At 35.0% G+C, this 21,985-nt stretch overlaps 1 protein-coding gene and 1 long non-coding RNA gene across 3 annotated transcripts in view; one reads left to right on the top strand and one right to left on the bottom strand.

The window, feature by feature from the left end:
- Positions 1-749: 749 nt before the first annotated feature.
- LOC311295885 (uncharacterized protein) overlaps positions 750-21,985 on the bottom strand; it is a 58,071-nt gene continuing 36,835 nt past the window's right edge. The window contains exons 1-2 of one of the 2 annotated variants that reach the window (XM_084417430.1): positions 7,006-7,317; positions 750-3,604 (exon numbers count right to left, since the gene is read on the bottom strand). In XM_084417430.1, coding sequence (XP_084273556.1) covers positions 2,376-3,604; positions 7,006-7,213 — 1,437 coding nt within the window. In that variant the 5' untranslated portion in view covers positions 7,214-7,317 and the 3' untranslated portion in view covers positions 750-2,375. Of the gene's footprint in view, positions 3,605-7,005; positions 7,318-21,985 lie in introns of those variants that run through there. The other variant, XM_084417431.1, reaches the window with a different exon arrangement.
- LOC311296082 lies at positions 9,862-15,980 on the top strand. The gene is made up of 5 exons (XR_014628488.1): positions 9,862-10,420; positions 10,642-10,669; positions 10,826-11,071; positions 11,443-11,604; positions 15,509-15,980. It is a non-coding gene; the product is annotated as an uncharacterized lncRNA (long non-coding RNA).

Genomic DNA, 21,985 nt, shown 5'->3' with positions numbered 1-21,985 from the left:
TTTATGAATGCTTTATTTTTAAGCAAAAATTATGCAAAAAAATTAGGCCTATTTTATCCTAAACTGTAAAAGGTTAGGTTATAGCCTATAAAAAATAAATCATTGATAAATTATTTTATGCCAAAGATATTACTGTATTACTAAGTGAACTCGTTTATAGTTATAAACTTGATAATAATAATAAACAAATGGCGGTGAATCCAACCCTGGGAGCACAGAGGACAAAGGAAAGCCCAGTCAACATGAAAAAAATATATATATATATACAAAGATGGCAAAAGAAACAGGAAGTATAACAAAAGTCCATGTATACACAGCAATTGACAGTTTGCTTGCAAAAGACTTACGTTACCTTGCAATTATTATTTGTTGAACAAATAAAAAAAACTAGATTAAAGAGAAAACGAATGAGATATTTCTCTCTTTATTGATTTAAAAGGTGTCTAAAGCAACATGAGAAGGGGAGAATCAAAGAAGCATCTAGTTGCAAAGCTACATGATAATTTCTCTTACATAGGCACTTGGTAAATACATCAAAAGTCGTAGAGTAACTAGATATTTTTAGCACAACAATGAAGAACAATTTAATAAAAAATCTCAGAGAAATGTCAGCTTCACGCTAAACACAAAAGAAGATATTTTAAAGAAGGTTGGTAATTAAACAGTTGCTGGTCCCCATTGACATCCATAGTATTTTTTTTTTCCTACAATGGAAGTCAATGGGGTCCATCAGTCGTTTGGTTACCGACTTTCTTCAAAATATCTTCTTTTGTGTTCAGCAGAAGACAGAAAGTCATACAGGTTTGGAACAACTTGAGGGAGAGTAAATGATTAGACAATTTTCAATTTTGGGTGAACTATCCCTTTAAACAAAATGTCGATGGAAAATCTCAAATGCTGACCAGACGATATCAGAAATATATTGTCTAGAGTAGTCTCATGACATACTGAGTAATCAAATGAACTCCTAACCTTTTCCATTTTTTCGTGACTTGAGAGCTAAATTGGCTTCTACCTAGTAACAGAAAGGTTTGCATATGAAGAACCAATCAAATTGTTAGAAAATTATAGTTAAAATTATATTAGTTTAATTATTTTTGCTGATGGGATTCTCTCTGAAAATTTTCTGAGATCCTCCAGCCGTAGTTAAAGCATATTCAAAGGCATTGTTTGGAGTCATTGCTGCACTGCAAGTTAGAGTTACGAGACCCAGGGCATGTCGATTGTAGACAAGACCCAGATATAGGAAATTAACATTGATTGTAGACGTTCTGGGATGCCAACTGTAGACGAGACCCAGATACAGGAAAACTAACATCGACTGTAGACGTTTGGGGACGTCGATTGTAGACGAGACCCAGGTAGACTTTAGTCAGGTGCAAAAAAACGAAAAAAATGTATTACATTTTGGCGAGCCAGACAGGAGTCCTCGGAATCTCCCTCTGTCAGTGGATGGGGACGAGGAACCACATTGTCTTCATTCTGCCAGACTGCAGAACCCTGTTTGACAGAGGGACCATTCCAGACGGGCTTTAAAGAACTTCAGGTAGGATAACAGACTCCATACTTTTCCTTTAAAATGCTTCTAAATCAATTAATGGTTTAATTGAATTTTGGATTCTGTGAAAAATATTATTGAAGAAAACTGGTGATCACAATTAAAATATTTAAGAGTTAAATTATGTTTTTCCCTTGTCTATTAATTAAGGGCAATGATATGGTTAAATTCAAACAAGGTTGTATTTGTTGAGTATTTTATTTGTTATATTTGAGAGTGCTCCCAGCAAGATGTCAATAAAACTTTTTTCCTACAAAGAGCAACTTGTCATGCTGGACACCAGATTCGGGAGGGAACATACCCCATGATGCCGTACTACTGCAACTTGCTTTGTTTGAATAAGACTTTAATTCTGATTGAAAATAAAGAAATATTAAGAGAGAAATATTAAAAGAATTAAACAAGATCAATAGATCAATATTGTTATCCCGAGATTTATGAATTTTTTGCATTTTGAAATAAATTGCAGAAATTGTCAAAATTCTAAATCATAATATACTGAACAAAATTATAAACACAACACTTTTGTTTTTGCCCCCATTTTTCATGGGCTGAACTCAAAGATCTAAGACTTTTTCTATGTACACAACAAAGGCCTATTTCTCTCAAATGTTGTTCGCAAGTCTGTCTAAATCTAAAGGTCCTGCCAATATCCAGCAACTTCACACAGCCATTGAAGAGGAGAGGACCAACATTCCACAGGCCACAATCAACTTTCTTGTGCTTTTCTTTCTCTTGAATGAGAACACAGATGTAATTTAAAAACTCGAACACTTTTGAAACTCTTCCTGCACTGATAGCAAGTGTGTGGCTTCTCTCAGTTAGAGTTTTTCTGTGTGCAGCTTCCCTTCTGGTGCTGCTTTAGTTCACCCTGTGTAAAACATGCTTTTCCACAAACAAAGCACACATGATTCTTGACACCACTGTGTTTTTTCTGGTGTAATCTTAAACTATTTGGCCAAGAAAATCGCTTTCCACACAAACAGACGTAAGGCTTCTCCTTTGAATGAACGTTCATGTGCTTCTTCAGGGAACCTGCCGAAATAAATTTTTTACTGCACTGATTACAGTTAAATGTTTTTTCTCCAGAATGAGAATGCAGGTGTACTCTAAAAGAACCTGCCAATCTGAAACTCTTCCCACACTGATCACATGTGTACGGCTTCTCTCCAGTGTGGATTTTCATGTGATCATTAAGTGCTACTTTTAGTGTGAAACTCTTCCCGCACTGATCACATGTGTAAGGCTTCTCTCCAGTGTGGATGTTCATGTGATCATTAAGGGCTCTTTTTCGTGTGAAACTCTTCCCGCACTGATCACATGTGTGCGGCTTCTCTCTGGTGTGGATTTTCATGTGATCATCAAGGACTACTTTTAGTGTGAAACTCTTCCCACACTGATCACATGTGTACGGCTTCTCTCTGGTGTGGATTTTCATGTGATCATTAAGGGCTACTTTTAGTGTGAAACTCTTCCCGCACTCATCACATGTGTACGGCTTCTCTCCAGTGTGGATTTTCATGTGATCATCAAGGACTACTTTTAGTGTGAAACTCTTCCCACACTGATCACATGTGTGCAAATCTCCAGTGTGGATTTTCATGTGATACGCAAGTTTTGCTTGCATTGTGAAACTCCTCCCACACTGATCACATGTGTGTGGCTTCTCTCCAGTGTGGATTTTCTTGTGTCTTTTAAGGAGATATTTTAGGACAAAACTTTTCCCGCATTGATCACATGTGTGCAGCTCCTCTCCAGTGTGGATCTTCATGTGATAATTAAGGGTTCTTTTTTGTGTGAAACTCTTCCCACAATGATCACATGTGAAAGGCTTCTCTCCGCTATGAACGGTCATGTGATCTTTAAGATTTTGTTTGTATGGGAAGCTTTTTCCACACTGAGAGCAAGTGAAAATTTTAATGGCTCTTCTCACTTCAAGTTTACTTCCGGTCTGTGAGCAACTCAAAGATTTTTCTTCAGCTTTGACCCGATGTTCCTCCTCCGCTTCATCCAGTTCTTCACTCTCCTTAATCTCTTCCATCAGATCTAACATAAAAGATAAAAACTTTTAATTTTCAGTAAATCATCAAAAAACATTTTTTAAAACATTTGCTCTAATATAGTATAATCATCAAAAACCATTTTTTAAAAAAAAAACATTTGCTCTAATATAGTTATATTAATAGTTAGCGTTCTTGTTGTGAACAGGCCTAAACACTTATTAACACCATACAAGTTAAAGTTTGATTACAAACAAAGACTGTGAAAAAAAAAATCATGCTTTTAACAGTAAAACAATATAATTTAATTTTCTGAAGTAAAAATTTGCTGATTTCTGCTCTCTAAATGGTTTGCTCTGCTCCTGTCTGCCTCATTGCTTCTGCTGTTGTTGCGTTGGTGTGAGTCTGAAAGCTTCGTATATCTTTCTGTTTTGAATCATTATTTACTATCATTCCTTGTTGTTTATACTGCTAAATATGGGCTAACTTACTCAACATCACACATTAACCTGACATCACTAGTTTCAATCTAAATCATTATTGCTAGCACAACACGCTAGTAATTCGCTAGCCTGTTAGCGTGCCATCTGTGCGCAGCTGCGCTCTATATTTATTTATTTTTCTCGCACCTTTTACGAGTCCATCAAACAACTTAGTCATGTCATCTTCTCCTCTTATTGTTACTTGCACCTCATGCAACATGTTTAGCATATCCTTCTCTGTCAGCACAGGATTTACATGTGATAAATGCAGGGAGATAGTAAAGCTGACGGGGAAGATTTCAGAACTAGAGACACGCATCCAAGCTTTAATCTAGGTTAATTGTAAGAGTACAAGGGTTTTAAATACTGCTTTTGATGCGACTAGCTTAGTGAACTATTTACATTGTTCGGTTCCGGCTGAAGTAGAGCCGGTGCAGCAGGGCAACTGGTGAGGCGCTGTAATCACAGGACAAAACACTGCTCTTCCGTTCTGATTACAACTTCAAACAGATTCTCCCCTCTCAGTGAAACACCCACTGTAAATCCTGTTGAATGTGCCCTAGTTATTGGTGATTCTATTACACGGAACGTGAAAATAGAGACACCAGCCACCATAGTCACATGTTTGCCGGGAGCCAGAGCGCCTGACAAAGCAAATTTAAAAGTGCTGGCTAATGCTAATTGTAAATTCTCTAAGATTATTATTCATGTCGGCACAAATGATGTCCGACTCCACCAGTCGGAGATCACCAAAATTAATGTTAAAGAGGTGTGTGACCTCGCAAGTATGATGTCAGGCACTGTAATTTGCTCTGGCCCCCTTCCTGTTCGCAGGAGTGATGAGATACTTAGTAGATTGTCCTCACCCGCAAAATAATATAGAATTCATAGACAACTGGAAACGTTTTTGGGGCAGACCTGACCTGTTGAAAAGAGATGGCATTCATCCCTCCTGGGATGGTGCTGCTTTTCTCTCTAGTAATATGGCACATAGTCTTAGAGCTCAAACATGACAATCTGGGGCTCAGGTCAGGAAGCAGACAGACTGGCTAAACTGACCGTCTGCTAGCGGCCTCGCGTCACCAAGGTCAGATAAATCCCATCACATAGTGCCTCTTTCACCTAGATATCATCATATAGAGACTGTGTCTGTTCCCCGAATTAGGACATACAAAAAACTTCCAAACCCATCTAAGGGTAAAAATTTAATTGATGTTCAACAAATAAAAAACAGATATAATACAAATGAGCAAATTATAAAGCTTGGGTTGCTGAATATTAGATCCCTTACTTCAAAAGCACTTATTGTTAATGATATGATTACAGACTATAATCTAGATGTGCTGTGTTTGACAGAAATCTGGCTAAAACCAAACAATTACATTACTTTAAATGAGTCCACCCCCCAAGATTACTGTTATAAACATGAGCCTCGTCTGAAAGACAAAGGGGGTGGTGTTGCTGTAATTTATAGTAATATTTTTAGAATGACTAAGAAGTCTAGTTTCAAATATAATTATTTTGAAGTGTTGGCTCTTAATATAGCAATATATAGTGTAAATGATAAATCACGTTTGAGATTTGTGCTGGCTAATGTATACAGGCCACCAGGGCACCATACAGACTTTATCAAAGAATTTGCTGACTTTCTATCAGAGTTAGTACTGGTTGCAGGTAAAGTCATAATTGTTGGTGATTTTAATATACATGTAGATAATGCAAAAGATGCATTGGGACTAGCATTTTAATACTATTGGAGTTAGACAACATGTGTCAGGAACTACTGATTGTCATAATCATACCCTAGATCTAATATTATCACACGGAATCAATGTTGATGCCGTTGAAATTCTGCAGCAGAGCGATGACATCTCAGATCAGAAGGCATCCCTCCCCTCCCTTTACCTCTCTACAGATAAGGTGTTGTCGGGATAATTCCGGTTCGTGTGACTACGTGGAAGCGCTAAATATTCTGTATTAATTTTAAGGCCAGACAAGTTGTATGTTGAGGGTTGATTTGTGGGGAAGGACTACTCGCCTGCGCACATATATCTAAACGCACATACCTATAGACTGAACTCTTAATGCGCATGTGCACGCCATCGGCGTTCTCGCTGGTTCGAGTTTTTGAAGTTTGCGCAGAAAGAACTTAAGAGTTTTCTGTTAAAACGGTGTCATGTAAGCGGCCCCTAAGTTAATAACTAATGATCGTTGCAACGGAAGTGAATCAATCAAACTAACTTTAGCTGGACAAAAACTTTTATTCTAGAGCTGCTATAAAGCCAAAACACTTTACTTTAATTTCCTATTATCAATGTAAAGCTGCTTTGGAACAATCTACATTGTTAAAAGCGCTATATAAATAAGGATGACTTGACTTGATATTTTGTTGTATTGTGCACCATATTGCATTTGTAGTAAGACATTTATTGAACCGTTCAAAGCTGTTCACACAGAAAATTCAGTTATTTATACAACCTCATGTTGTTCAAAGCATTTATTATTTTTCAAAGCATTTTATTATTTTATTATTTATTTATTATTTTTAACTTCTCAGTGTTTTGTTTTGAAATAAATAAATAAATAAATAAATAAATAAATAAATAAATAAATAAATAAATAAATAAATAAATAAATAAATATAGTGCTGCAAAAGAATAAATTCATCCAGCTTTTTTTAATGATAAGGGTGAATAAACTATTTTTGGGGGAACAATCCCTTTAGCACTCTTGCAAACCACCACTCAGATACAATCACCTGTGCCATTATCGTTAAAAAAACTGTACTTTTCTTTTGATACTAAAGCAGTTTTAATATTTGTGAGCATCTTTAGTAAAATTCTAATTTTATGTAGGTATGACAAATGTTATACTGACTGACTAACCTTTAAAGAACTGCTAAAGTTTTATAACTTTAATGTTTCACAGCATCATTATTAATGAAGAATCAAAACTAATCACCAACCTATCTGTTCTCCAGTCTCTTCAAGCTTCACTCTGAGGAGTTCTTGATCAGGATCACTCCTGTTCTCACTGTAATCTTCAATAAACTCCATTTTTACAGGTTTCTCACTGTAATCTTCAATAAACTCTATTTTTACAGGTTTCTCACTGTTATCTTCAATAAACTCCATTTTTACAGGTTTCTGTTCTTCCTGCTGGTCTGAATGCATCTCTTCACTTGTAAATAGTGATAGCTTAAAAAACTGATTCGTGAAGTTTAAAATACTTTGCAAATCTTTTGTTTTGAAGCAGCTGTTGTTCAGTGCGTGTCTCTTCTTCTGTTTCTGGTGGAAACCACCTTAAAGAGTGCCGTTCCGCCACCCACTGGTCTGGAGTGTGAAGAGCACATACAGGTTAATGAAGGGATAAAGAAGAGAGATCAAGTTAGATTGAAAAAGTAGAAAAAAAATATGTTTTTATATTTTTCCTATTATGTTTTTAAAATATGTAAACATTTTCTAATATGTTCATGATTGCCTTTTATTTCCATTAGAACTTTTGGGATAGCTGAGCATTTTAGAAGCTTTTTTTTCTGAGGGGCTGTTTACACAACACTGTTTTCAACTAAAAATGTAAAACTTTTTATATGTTTTGGCTGTTAATTTACACGACATTGGGAGTTTTGGGTGCCTGAAAACGCAAACTTTTAAAATGGGTTTCAAAGTGGAAGTTTTTGAAAACGGTCCTCATAACAAAATAGGAATCTGTGGAAACAATGACGTCATACACATGCGTAGGGGAGCGCAGGGCACAACCTAACACATTTTGGTTTAGGCTCAATTATTTAAAAAAATTTGTTAGATTAATCTTTTTTTTTTTTTTTTTTTTTTTCACAAGCAACATACACATCTCTGCAATAAATGAATACTTAAAGGGATAGTTCACCCAAAAATGAAAATTCTGTCATCATTTACTCACCCCCAAGTTGTTCCAAACCTGTATGAGTTTCTTTGTTCTGCTGAACACAAAGGAAGATATTTGGAAGAATGTTTGTAATCAAACAGATCTCGGTCCCCATTGACTTCCATAGTAGGAAAAAAATATACTATGATAGTCAATGGGGACCGAGATCTGTTTGGTTACAAACATTCTTCCAAATATCTTCCTTTGTGTTCAGCAGAACAAAGAAACTCATACAGGTTTGGAACAACTTGAGGGTGAGTAAATGATGACAGAATTTTCATTTTTCGGTGACCTATACCCTTTAAAGTTTTTTTCTAGGACCTACCATTTTCGTACAGTTGCACTGAAAGTGACATAAGTGCAAATGTTGCAACTTACCCCATATGCAGGGTTAATTGAAACAGACAGAAGGGTTAGTTGTAACACACATACTATTTTATCTGTATAGTTTGATATTCTTTGTACATCTGTATAGATATCCATACATCCATCCCTCATCCAATCATTCTTCTATTATGGATCCATATCATAGATAAATATGAAAGGGCTGCACAGTTTTGCAATAAATAAAATCATCAAATATTGTAATTGCTATTGAATTATATTTGTGTGTGGCAGCTGCATAATAAGAACAGTAGGCCTAATAATCCGGAGGCCATAAAGGAACGTGGTGGTGGGAAAAAAAATTAGGATGGCAGATTTTTTTTTTTTTATCCTTTTGCGTTCCCCCGAAAAACTTTGCATTCCCTCGCAAAGATATTTGCGTTCCCACGCAACACCTGTTGTGACCTCGGACAGACACTTCCTGTTTAAAGTTTAATGTGTTTCAGAGCTCCGTACGTTAATGGAGCGTTTCGTAGAGTTTGAACTTGGACTTAAATATAAATAAATGCGGTCAGTGCTTAACTCAAGGAGTTCAGTGAAGTTGGCAATATATTCACATAGGCGATTCGAACTTCCCTGATCAATTTTCTTGAGCTAAACGTTGTTAAAACACAAACGACACCTATTTACAATCACAGTAACCTAGACAACGAGCTACCCCATACAAAAATGTAATATATGGCCATATATGTACTTATATTTTAAATAGCATGACATATATCTATACATATATTTGACTTATATGAGAACACAATACATGCCTGCAACATATATCTATACATATATTTGACTTATCTGAGAACACAATATATGACTGCAACATATATCTATACATATATTTGACTTATCTGAGAACACAATATATGACTGCAACATATATCTACATATATTTGACTTATCTGAGAACACAATATATGCCTGCAACATATATCTATACATATATTTGACTTATCTGAGAACACAATATATGACTGCAACATATATCTATACATATATTTGACTTATCTGAGAACACAATATATGACTGCAACATATATCTACATATATTTGACTTATCTGAGAACACAATATATGCCTGCAACATATATCTATACATATATTTGACTTATCTGAGAACACAATATATGACTGCAACATATATCTATACATATATTTGACTTATCTGAGAACACAATATATGACTGCAACATATATCTACATATATTTGACTTATCTGAGAACACAATATATGCCTGCAACATATATCTATACATATATTTGACTTATCTGAGAACACAATATATGACTGCAACATATATCTATACATATATTTGACTTATCTGAGATCACAATATATGCCTGCAACATATATGAACATGTATGTGTCCAAACATGTAAAGAAAATATTTGAGTTCATCCATATATGATACCATATATCTGCATATATTACAGTAGCCTATAGTATTGGTTTCTCGCATATATGGACAGCATTAATTATAAATATGTGACATACATATTTGTTTTCAACATATTTAATAAATGTATGTAAACATACACTGTAACCCTTTACTGTAAATTTACAACGAATTTCTTACAGAATTGTACTGTATTTCCATAATACAGTATTAAGATGTATCTTTTACAGAACAGCTGTAAATATACAGCACATTTCTGTTTTCGTCCTGATAAATTCGTTACCATCATACTGACTGAAAAGTCATTGCATTGTGGGATTGATTTCTTTCGCGCTCAATTCAGTTCAAATGTTACGCGTCATGCGAGCAGCAGCAGACAGTAACGTTAGGCAGCTACAACAGGCAAACTCGTTTTGTCAGCGGGATTCAACTGAACAAAATAATCATTCCTGTTATCAAGATAAACAATGTCTGCGAATCTGTGAGCAATTTTAAAGCTTTTTTGAGGTTCGGTTCGGTTCGGTTCGTGTTTCAAACATTAGTTGCCTGTGACGCAGCAGAAAATGGACGACGTTAACGGTAGCAGCTACCTGAAGACGGATGGAAGAATTTGTCATTGAATAATCTAACCTGCGCGTGACGATAAGTGGGATTTAGAGTTTGAGAAGATGGAGAATTGTTCAACTGAGTGATACGGTAAGCCAATATATAATTTTTTTTTTTTTGCGTTTTGTGTGATTGTTTTCACGTATTTGGTTTGATTTTGCGAACGCGGTTTAACGTGGCCGCGCAAGCAATTCACTGACTCTGTTCCACCTGTTTACCAAGTAACGTTAACTTCGACATTTCATATAATAGGCAACCTTTACCATGCTATTTGCATGACGTGCATTTGATATATATTTTTTTCGTTTTAGGCTTTGTAATCTGATGGCCATTGTTAATGTAAGTGCTTTTAAGTAGTGTTACAGTTATAGTCTATGTGGTAAAAAAAAAAAATGCTGTCAAATTCTGTCAGTTCTGTGATCGTGCTTTTGAATCGTTGTCAGAATTTTGCTAGCACATGAAAATCCATGTTCCTAATGCTGTTTTCAAATGTAGTAGGCCTATTCCTGATTGCCATCCCATGGTCCTACAACTACTCCCTAATTCAAAGAAGTTAGACGGTGTTATCCTTCAAGCAGATAAGTAGAGATTATTCAGCAAATCTCATTAATTTGTAATATGTTTTATGTTTTGGTTCTGTTGATCAAGGTTGTGCTGTCCTTTTTAAAAATTGTTTCAGGAATTTGCATCGCTGATGTCCAGCAATCTACATTTGCCAGAAAGTCCACGACTTATTTCCTGGTATGTAAACATTAAAGGGGTAGATGAAACCTAAAATGAAAAGCCATCATTTACTCACCCCACTGCAAAATATGTTTTTCTTAATAAGTGTTTTCTACAATTCTTACATGAAGAAGCATTTAATAGACACGTAAAAATTGTCTTGTTTTCTTAAAGAACAAGTCAAAATTAAGTGAGTTTATGCTTAAAACAAACAAAATTATATGCCAGTGCATTTTAGCATTCTAACCAATTTTAATTTTTAGTTGAAAAATGTAATTCATAGAACTATGAATAGACAACTACATCGAACCACAGTGGAACCCACAGTAGTTATTTTAATTATTAATATTATTTATTTATTCTTTATTTTTTTTTTTATTCCATTACAGGTCAATCTCTAAGCAACCAGTGCTGGATATTAAGTTTGGAAGGTCAAGGTGTGTGTGAAGGATCACAGCCTCTTCATCACTGGCCTGGCAGCGCTGTTTGCCTCCTCCTATAACTTCAGCTTGCAGTACCAGGAAGAGGCAGCACCTTGAGTTTGTTCAGAGGTTAGTCATTGGCATATTTGCCATTCTCATATATATATATATATATATATATATATATATATATATATATATGAAGAGTTCAGATGCAAAAGCCTCTAAGTGCCATCTGAAATTTTCTTCTAGAATGATCATTTTTATTAAGCTCGTATATTTAAGTTCAGTATTTTCACTTAAATAGCAATGAAAATTACCTATTAATTGTCATTTAAGAGAAATTACTCAACTTAAATATACAAGCTTGATAAAAATGACCATTCTAGAAGAAATTTTCAGATGGCACTTAGAGGCTTTTGCATCTGAACTCTTCATATATATACAGTGTTGGGGAAGCTACTCTGAAACTGTAGTTTGACAAGCTACAAGCTACTCGTAAGTTAAAGTAGTTAAACTACAGTCAAGCTACCCTTTTGGAAAAGTAGTTAGCTACACTACAAGTTACTATCAAAAAGTAGCTAGCTACATTGAAACTACTTTTGATTTTTTTGAACAACGTATATTATAAATAACTGAATAAGTGTCTGAGGAATGTTTTAAGTAAAATATTTAGTGTTTAAAACAATGCAATACAATTATGATTTCAAAGAGTATTGTTTTATTACACACAACACTCAAATATCGTCTTGCTCTATCATGGATAATATGGGTGTGTCAACCCACTTCTGTACGTCAGTGAACCGTTAGCCGCAAGATGCGTGATTAAACAACAGGTGGCGGTAATGGCAAAAAAAATGTTTGTAATCTAACAAGAAGAAGAATATCCTTGCATCGCGCTGATTCGCGCTGGCTCGACAACAAAACGCAATGTAGCTTTTGCTCGCGCTACACCACTACTTGCTGCAAAAAGTAGTTAGCTACTGGAAAAGCTACACTGTTTAAAAAGCAACTGAGCTACTGCCAAGCTACTGAAAAATGTAGTTAAGTTAGTAGCGTCGCTACTTGTAGTTAACTACTCCCCAACACTGTATATATATATATATATATATATATATATATTAGGGCTGTAGCTATCGATTATTTTAGTAATCGAGTATTCTACGGATTATTCCATCGATTAATCGAGTAATCGGATAAAAAATTGTGGTAATAAAAATAGATCCAAGTGAACAACAGCCTTTAAAATTACTTAAAGACAAATAGGTAACACTTTACAATATGGTTCATTAGTTACTAAGAATGAACAATATTTATTTCTACAGCATTTATTAGTCTTAGTTCATGTTAATTTCAACATTTACTAATACATTATTAAAATTAAAGGTTGTATTTGTTAACATTAATGTAATGAACTAACATGAACAAACAATGAACAGCTGTATTTTTATGAACAAATGTTAGTTACAAATGTAGTTATTGTTCATTGTTAGTTCATGTTGATTAATACATTCATGTTAACTAATGAGCCTTATTGTAGTGTTACCCAAATAATAACAAGCAATAATTATTGGTTCAAATAAAGTATTGAAGTAATCATATGGGTTTTATTGAACAACGCTGTTAAAATACACCATGTAAATATGATAACTAATGAACATAACATTTAATTCAAATGTCAACTTAATCTTTCATATTTGGTCACTTCTGTACGATAGAAATGCAACAGCTGCCGTAATTTCTTGAAAAGAACATGTGCACGTCAAAACATGCAAGCAGTGCAAGGGTTAAACTTTTATTTTGAAATCGCGATGAACAACAATTCGCACATGAGAATATATGCGATTGCGAATATATTTCTGAATATATTCAGAAACATACTTATGTATTCTCCTGTGTTGGCGAAGATTTATAAATGAGCTGCGTTACGAATCTTGTGAAACGGTGCAGCATGCGTGCAGATGAATGTTATATAAGCCACACAAACTCACAGCACGCAGAGATGGAGTTTGAGAAACCCGAGACGCTCCACGCATAAATGATGACAGTAAGTTACTATGAAACACGTGTCCGGGGTTTTGCGTTCCCAAATGCACATTATTGGAAACTTAAACAAACAGCACATGCAGAGACTGAGTATGTGTGGAGCAGCGTTTACTGTGAACAGAGCTGAGGTACTTTTGACACAATCTGCACGCATGTAAATAATTAAACCGTCATGCTTCTCTGTGGGAGAAAAAAAAACAGCGCATATATTTATTTAACTTAATCTTAGCCTTTGTGATTTCACAATATCATGATTGTAAACAGTTAAATATATCGCGTAGCCTTAGAAAATTGTGTAATAATGCGGTTCATGGACTCTCGTCTGTGGAATGCGCCACTTCCGGTATTTTGCCGGTTACTCGACACGGGTAAATTGCAATCGAGGATTTTTTAAAATCGAGTATTCGACTTTAATCGAGGAATCGTTACAGCCCTAATATATATATATATATATATATATATATATATATATATATATATACATATATTAGACTGAATTGTGTCACTAACCTTGACTTGACAGTATTTATTATGTTGACTACTGGTATGAACAATATGGCCCTGGTTTCCATACAGGGCTTAGCTTAAGCCAGGTCTAGGCCTTAATAAAATTAGGGTATTTAAGCAGATTTTATAATAATGTATCATTAAAAAAAAAATAAAAATTACTGGTGTGCATCTTGAGATAAAACAGTGGCAGTCATATATTTTAAGATATGTCAGTGCAAGTTGTTTTCAGTTGAAGGATTAGTGAAAATTCTGTCATTAATTACTCACCCTCATGTCGTTCCAAACCTGTAAGACCTTCGTTCATCTTCAGAACACAAATTAAGATATTTTTGATGAAATCTGAGAGGTTTCTGAACCACCCATAGACAGCAACGTCTTTGCAACTTTTAAGGCCCAGAAAGCTAGTAAAAACATTGTTTAAATAATCCATGTAACTAGTGCATTTTTTTGTAAATTTGGAGTGCTGTCAGTACAGAGAACAACGACAAAAATCGATGTTGCCTACACCGTGTTATCCTCTTTTTAAAATTTGCACCCTGTTGACTTCAAGTTTTAAACCTGCTTTTAGCCTCTTAACATCCTTGATGTGTCATACAAGTGCCCAGCCATGTGAGTGATTCCTTCAGAGTGAACACGGGTGAATCTGACTGCAGTAGATGTGAAAGATCTTGTTGAAACATCTACAAATGTCCATATATAGGTGAAAATGCCCCTTGAAATCAATTTAAGGTGGCAAATATTACCCCTTAATAAAAAATGTTAATTTCTGTCACTGCTGTAAACTGACCACTGCATAGAATATGAAAAATATGAATATCTTTGTCAGTCAGTTGTCAACAGGCCTAAACAAGCCATGGCACCAAGCACAGAAACACAATCAGTAAAATGTTATCTAATTATTATCAAGAAAACTTTGAAAATATCGATCGAGACATATTTTGTCAATATTGCACACCCCTAATGCATGGTATTAATTTTGATTTCTTCGGGTCTTAAAAAGCCTTAAATTTGACTTTAAAAAATGTGCAGAAACCCTGCATCATAATATTTAGGTTGAACTACTGTAGCTATAGATTTACCAATGTTTTTACCACTTTTCTGGGCTTTGACAGTTGCAATGATATTGATATCAATGGAAGGACAAAACTATCAGATTTCATCAAAAATATCTTCATTTGTGTCCCGAAGATGAAAAGATTATAACTTTAAATCTGGCAACCCCACTTCCAAAAATTTAGTTAGTTGACAGTGCGCATGTAAACAGACACATTGAGTTGATGTATTTTACCAGGGCGGAAAAAATATCAGTTATTGATCACAACATCCAACATTGCATTTTTTTTTTTTTTCACAACATCCTATATTGCATTTTTTTTTTATGTTGTTCAGTTTTAGACAGCTTTTGTGCTGTCTCTCTTTGTCAAAATATATACACTCAGTTAATAATATTTAATTGTGTTTTTTTTCTGCCTTTTAGACGCTTTCTTGACATCAATCCTGAACGTGGATCAAAAACAAAGAAAGGACAAGTAACTTCAAAGAAAACTGGCCAAGTTGTGCAAAACGAACACCACTGTAAGCCTACAGGTGTCCTCACTTCTGCGAAACCTTGCAGACTTTGAATGGGATTTCGTTTGCACTTTTATGGACTTCAAAAAAGAAACAGCATTTCACTGTCGTTATAAAGCTTGGAAGAGCCAGGACATTTTTTAATAGAACTCTGATTGTATTCGTCTGAAAGAAGAATGTCAGATACACCTAGGATGACTTGAGGGTGAGTAAATCATGTGCTAATTAAAATTTTTGGGTGAACTATTCCTTTAATTAAGTGCTAACTGTTACCTGTTTGTTGTTAAGTGTTAAAATTGCATTTTATGTTTAAAAAGTAATTCAGCCAACATGTTCACAGAAGGCAATTTAACTAAATAAATGTTTTAAAACCCAGAAAATTTTGTTTTCTTTTTCCTAGTGTGACTACTCTTATGAAACCTTAAAGTATAATATTTGAATTATGTAATAATAAAAGCAGTATTCCCTGTAAAAATACAATTTATTGCTGTCGACAAGTTTAATAATGTAAAATGTGGTATATACTGTATTTGGTAATTACAGTGGAGTACTGCAAATGCTGTTTACTGTAGTAGTGTTGTAAAAATACAGTATGTGGATGGCAACCCAGCTGCCAGTATTTAACTGTAAATTTACAGTGAAAAGTTTTACAGTGTACATGTGATACTGATGCATTTTTAAAGCTGTGGCATATGGTTATGGTACTTTGTGGATGTATTTGTCAAAAATGACAAAGAAATACTATATTTGGTATTACTATATTAAAATACTATATTTGGTATTCACACAATAGACAAAATCTCCAACTATAGTCATTTAATTTCAAGGCATTCAGATATAAGATTTGTACCCCTAATATATGTTAAAGTATGTACTATTGAAATAAGTACATATATGCATGTATAAATATATGCGTCATATATGCATGTATACATATATGCGTCATATATGCATGTATACATACATGCGTCATATATGCATGTATACATATATGCGTCATATATGCATGTATACATATATGCGTCATATATGCATGTATACATATATGCGTCATATATGCATGTATACATATATGCGTCATATATGCATGTATACATATATGCGTCATATATGCATGTATACATATATGCGTCATATATGCATGTATACATATATGCGTCTTACATATATTTCACATTTATGTGCATATACGGGAAAATATATGGCACTTACATGAAAACGGCCATTTTTGATATATTTTGAAATATATGTTTCATATATGTATTTGTGTTTTACATATATGAATTTTGCATATATTCTCATATATGCAGCAGACATACATGGGCACTAACATTATATATGTAATTTACATATATTGACATATATTACATTTCTGTATGGGACAACCCAATTCTCCACAAAACGAGCTTTATAATATTAATTTGTCTCTATAACCAGCCGAATGAGAGACAAGTCCAAAAAATAAGGGGCCGTCTGCAAAGTGCAAATTCCAAAACCCTTCTGCACATATTATATTATTAAACATATTAAATAGCTTCACTGTGACACACTGTACACTCACCAAATTCAGTTCACACATCACTGCTCTCCTGCTGGTTATACTACAATAATTAGTTTTAAAATTAATGCATAATTTGTATGATTATTTATTATGAAATAAAATCAATAACTTCACTCGTTTTAGAAAAAAAAAATATTCAATAACCTTACACTGTAATACAGTGTAATGCCATCAAATTCATTAAGCAAATATAATGCAAAAGCTATGGTTGTAACTAAGTTAGCTGCCTATGGTAACAATACAATTTGTGTAAAGCATATAGGCCTACTTTTTTTTTAATGTGCAATTACTTCTCAAACTAAGTTTTGTATAACATTAGAGCAGTGATGTGTGAACTAAATTTGGTGTGTTACAGTGAAGTTATTGAATATTCTTCATAATATAAAATGTGCAAAAGCAGTGTAGTATGACCAGTGGGTCACCATTGATTTGTAAACTGAATTGGGTGGCACTACAGTTTGTAACATTGAAGATAATGACTATTTTTGTATTTTTGACTATGAGTTGATGCTGTAGTCGTTGGGTCGTTTGGGTTATATTGCACTTTGCAGACGGTCCCTTCGAACTTGTCTCTCAGCCGCCTGCTCATAGAGATCCATTTAGCCTATATTATAAAAGCTTCATACTTTGACATTTAAATTCCAACGGTCTGAAGGTGATGGCGTCACATCTGGAACGTCAGCATCATTCCATCTCTCTTCAGATGTGCTGGTTGACATCTCAGCTTTAATACCAGTTCTCGCTCTCCCCCTGTTCTGCTGGCTGAACCTCTCTTGGAAGATGAGGGACGGGGATCCTCTCCTGATGAGGTGCTGTCATCATGTCCCTCAGTATATGTCTTTTTGCTGACTGGCTCCCAGTCTTCATACGATTCAATGTCAGATAATTGTATGTGATATAAAATACAAAGAAATAAATTATTTACATCTTTTCTGTAATCTACTATTTGTTACATGCTCACACACATATAAACAGAAACACATGCACACAAACAATCAGACAAATAGAGGGTAGGGGAGAGTGGGTACAACCTAATGGTTTTTGACTTTCTCAGTTTGTGTAAATCTACTTAGAGTTCAGAGTATTTATTTTTTCCCACATTCATTTCCCACATGTATTACAATTATTTGGTTTTGTTTTATTAATACAGTGTATACTTTTTTTCTTGATATACCCCGAAAGAATGGAAGTGAAATGTGACAACATGCCCCATAGTACTTTGTAAAATGTGGAGGGGCACATTGTAACATGACCATGTCTCAATTATAAATCTCAATTATTTTTTTAACAAAACATTGATATAACTGATCACTCGGATTTAGACCTACCTATATTGTATTTATATAAGGCATTCACAGGCAAATTTGCTTTATATATTCTCCCGGCGTTGAAATCAGACACATATAAATGTCAGGAAACACATGGCTGCAAGTCAGTATCCATGGATCACTGGATATCTGTTAAGTTTTAAGGAACACTATATCGAGTCCAACCTTTAGTTTAAACTTATAATCAATTGTTTTACTTGTGTTTTCGCAGTTTCCCCCATTCACTTATTGCCACTCAGTCCGACTGAGGGGGGCGTGTTCCGGCTGGAAAGTGACATCAATACATAGGTAGGGCCTACCATAGATATCATATAAAGGCTAGATGTCTCGTCCGCGCTGCTGGCCAATGGAGCTCGACATCCGCACACGGCGGCCATCTTAAGACAGGGTGCTCGCTCACTCATAACATGGTGCATGTACTTTTAAATAACCATAACTTGCTCAATTTTCTACCGATTTTCAAACGGTTTGGTTTGTTATAAACGTCAGAGATGTAGCTATTATACTGCATACATATGAATAATTATGTTCAAAATGTTTAAGCATTCAGAATTATAGCCACGTTAATAACGTTTGTAAGAAACCAAACCGTAAATCCGTCCAGATTTCAGCGAGATAAGAGGATTTGTGTGCGTGCTGCTCACTCACCTTAATTCACAGAGCCCTGTCCTAAGATGGCCGCCGGTGATGCCGGAAGTGACTCCGCCTTAAGACATCTAGCCTTTATATGATATCTATGGGGCCTACCCTCTATATACTAGTGCATGAGCGCGCGCGCACACACACACACGCACACGCACACCAACACCAAACATAGACGACACAAGTTAGCATGAACACCTCAAAACACAAACACATAACTTACCTCTGTATATAAAGTAAAATATGTTATAATATATTAAAACACTTACTTGTCGGGGGTGTCATCTCCCCCATTCAAAACCATCTCCTCTGCTATCAAGTCAACGGGTGAAAACTTTAGACAGTAAAAAAAAATTGTGAAAACTCAATCTTCTCCCCTCTTGAATAAACACAAGACCCACATTTCAGTATGACAGAATTACACACAAGAATAGTTTTTTTTTTTTTTTTCATAGAGAGAGAGGATCACATACAATTACCCAAAGGTTTCTTCACAATAACAGAACAAAAAATTACCCTCTGGTCCGTGGGGAAATAGAAAAGTGACTTTATTTATTTGTTAAATATTGTAGAGATCCGATCAAAATCCATGTGAAAACAGCTTATATTTATCAAAAGAAAATGACATGTATGGGTAGTTTAACATAGACAGTATAAGAAGTGGACAGAGCCATCTCATTGGAAATCAATTCAATTGAGACAAGTGAAGCCCATTTTTAGCGATTTTTTAGCACTTCCGTTCCTGACGCGCAGACTCAAACCGACTTAAAACTAAGCTTGATGACGTGAGCAACCTGTCTGACAGATATAAATCTTCTAGTAGCTGTGCATGCAAACTGCCAACGTTAATTTTGCAGAGACGGCGAGCTTGAGCAAAGAGTTCTTTGGCGTGAGTGAGCAGGAGTAAGTATTCTGATTAATTATTTTGAATAGTATTTATTTTAAAATGTAACGCCAGGGCTTCTCCCTTGACGTCCCCCCGATTGCCTGCAAGCTTCTCCTCCTGTCTGTACGGTAATTTATCTACTGTGCGACAGAGAGTCGAGTGGTTATGACGCAATCGTTAGCCTATTTTTACAAAAACTGCTACGAGGCCATAATGTAACATAGAAGGTAATGGAGCCCTTTATACATTGTCGTGTTTCTTTAGAAATAAATAATGGGCAAATGGAGTCTTTAAACGCCTCAGATGTAAAATTATTCGCTGTCAAAGTGACGCCAAAATGAATGGGAGTCAATGGAATGCTAACGCAAGTGAAGTTCTGCTACACGATGGCCGGCTTCAACTTCCGGTCGATGGATTACCCGCTTGCAGTTTAAGCCCCGCCACTCACTTCCGGGTCCGAACCTGTGGTTCTGAAACTGCTGGTGCTGTGGGTCTACAACTGGTATCAGAGGGCAGTCAAAACAGAATGTGTTTTCATAATCAGTCAAAAGGGGGAGCCAAAGAAATGTCATCAGCATCAGGAGAGTCATGTGTTGCTGTACAACATCACCCTGAAAGCACCCCCAAAAAGTATCAGTTACTGGTAAAATATAATGTGATGAGATATTTGCCATTTTATATGTTACTTGCAAATACTTTTATTTCATTAAACTACAGATTTATGTTTGGTCATCAAAGAAGAAAGATGCTTTGTGTTCCCAGATAAGTGTAGTTACAACATCTACCAGCAGGGGCGAACAGGCTGTTCAGTAACTAACCAGAAGAGAACAGAGAAAACACCACGTAGCCTATATTGGTCATAAACCCCTGATAAAATGCATTTAATACACCATGAAGATTAACTTTGTGTGATGTCTGACCTTTTGACCTTTAGTCAGAATTAATTTGTCTCTAGTTAATACAGATGTTTAGATTATTTTTCAATAATCCTGACAATTTCAGAAGAAAATGTTAATGTCACCAACACACGTTCACATGTAAAAAAGCAGAAGTAACGGATTCTTTTTTGACACTTTTAGCTCCTGACAGCTTCGTGAAGGACTGCTTATAAGCATTTAGCAGAAGTGCATTAAACCGCAGTGTGTTTAAAGGTTAAAGTGTCTCTACACAAACAGTTCTTCTCTCTCATCTCTTTATTGATCACTTGCACAAAATACATCTTTGGTTGATGTAAAGCATTCAGATTGTTGTATTATACTCGATCATCTCTTGCTGAAAAGTGTTTGATGTGTTGATTCAGTGATTAATGCAGCTGATGTTGGTGGTTTAGTTGTTCTGTGGAGTTTCATTATTGTTTGTGAAGAGCAGAGAAACACTAAATGAAATTGGTGATGAATTTCACAATGGAGAGACTTGATAAGGCCAAACATCTGTGAATCATGGGCTTCAACACACATGAATTTCAAAATGTGCATATAGTCATATATAGTCAATAGTTGTGATGAGAGATAAATATCAAACTAAGAGAAGGGAGGAACATAAACTGAAGAGCTGTCTAAAGTTCACACATTATTTTTGCGTTCGTGAGTGTGGTCATTTGTTTTTCTTCTCAGCTTTTCAAGTTTCTATTCTAGTGGTCAATTCTTATTAGAACTGTCTAACAGTTTTACAGAAACACCAGCAGCCATGATGATATTAATGTTTGACACATTTTTTAAAGCTGGAATGTGTATTCACTAAAGTGATTCTCTCTCTAATACGCCTTTTCACGTAATAGTTGAATCCAAGTCATGTGTGTTTTATTTTATTTATCACAGTGAGTTGCCTATCTGTTGTATTTTCTAGATCAGCTAGATCTAGATATGCAGAATTAGAAACATATCTGTTTTATATCAATATTCTAATTAATATTTTCAATTTAAGTTTCATAAGACTGTATTTAAAAAACGATGTAAAAAAAGTATATTT

This window comes from Rutilus rutilus, assembly GCF_951802725.1.
Source record: "Rutilus rutilus genome assembly, chromosome: 8".
NCBI classification, from domain to species: Eukaryota; Metazoa; Chordata; class Actinopteri; order Cypriniformes; family Leuciscidae; genus Rutilus; species Rutilus rutilus.
The sequence above is the reverse complement of the archived record's forward strand: the minus strand, read 5'-3'. Positions and strand labels throughout refer to the sequence as shown.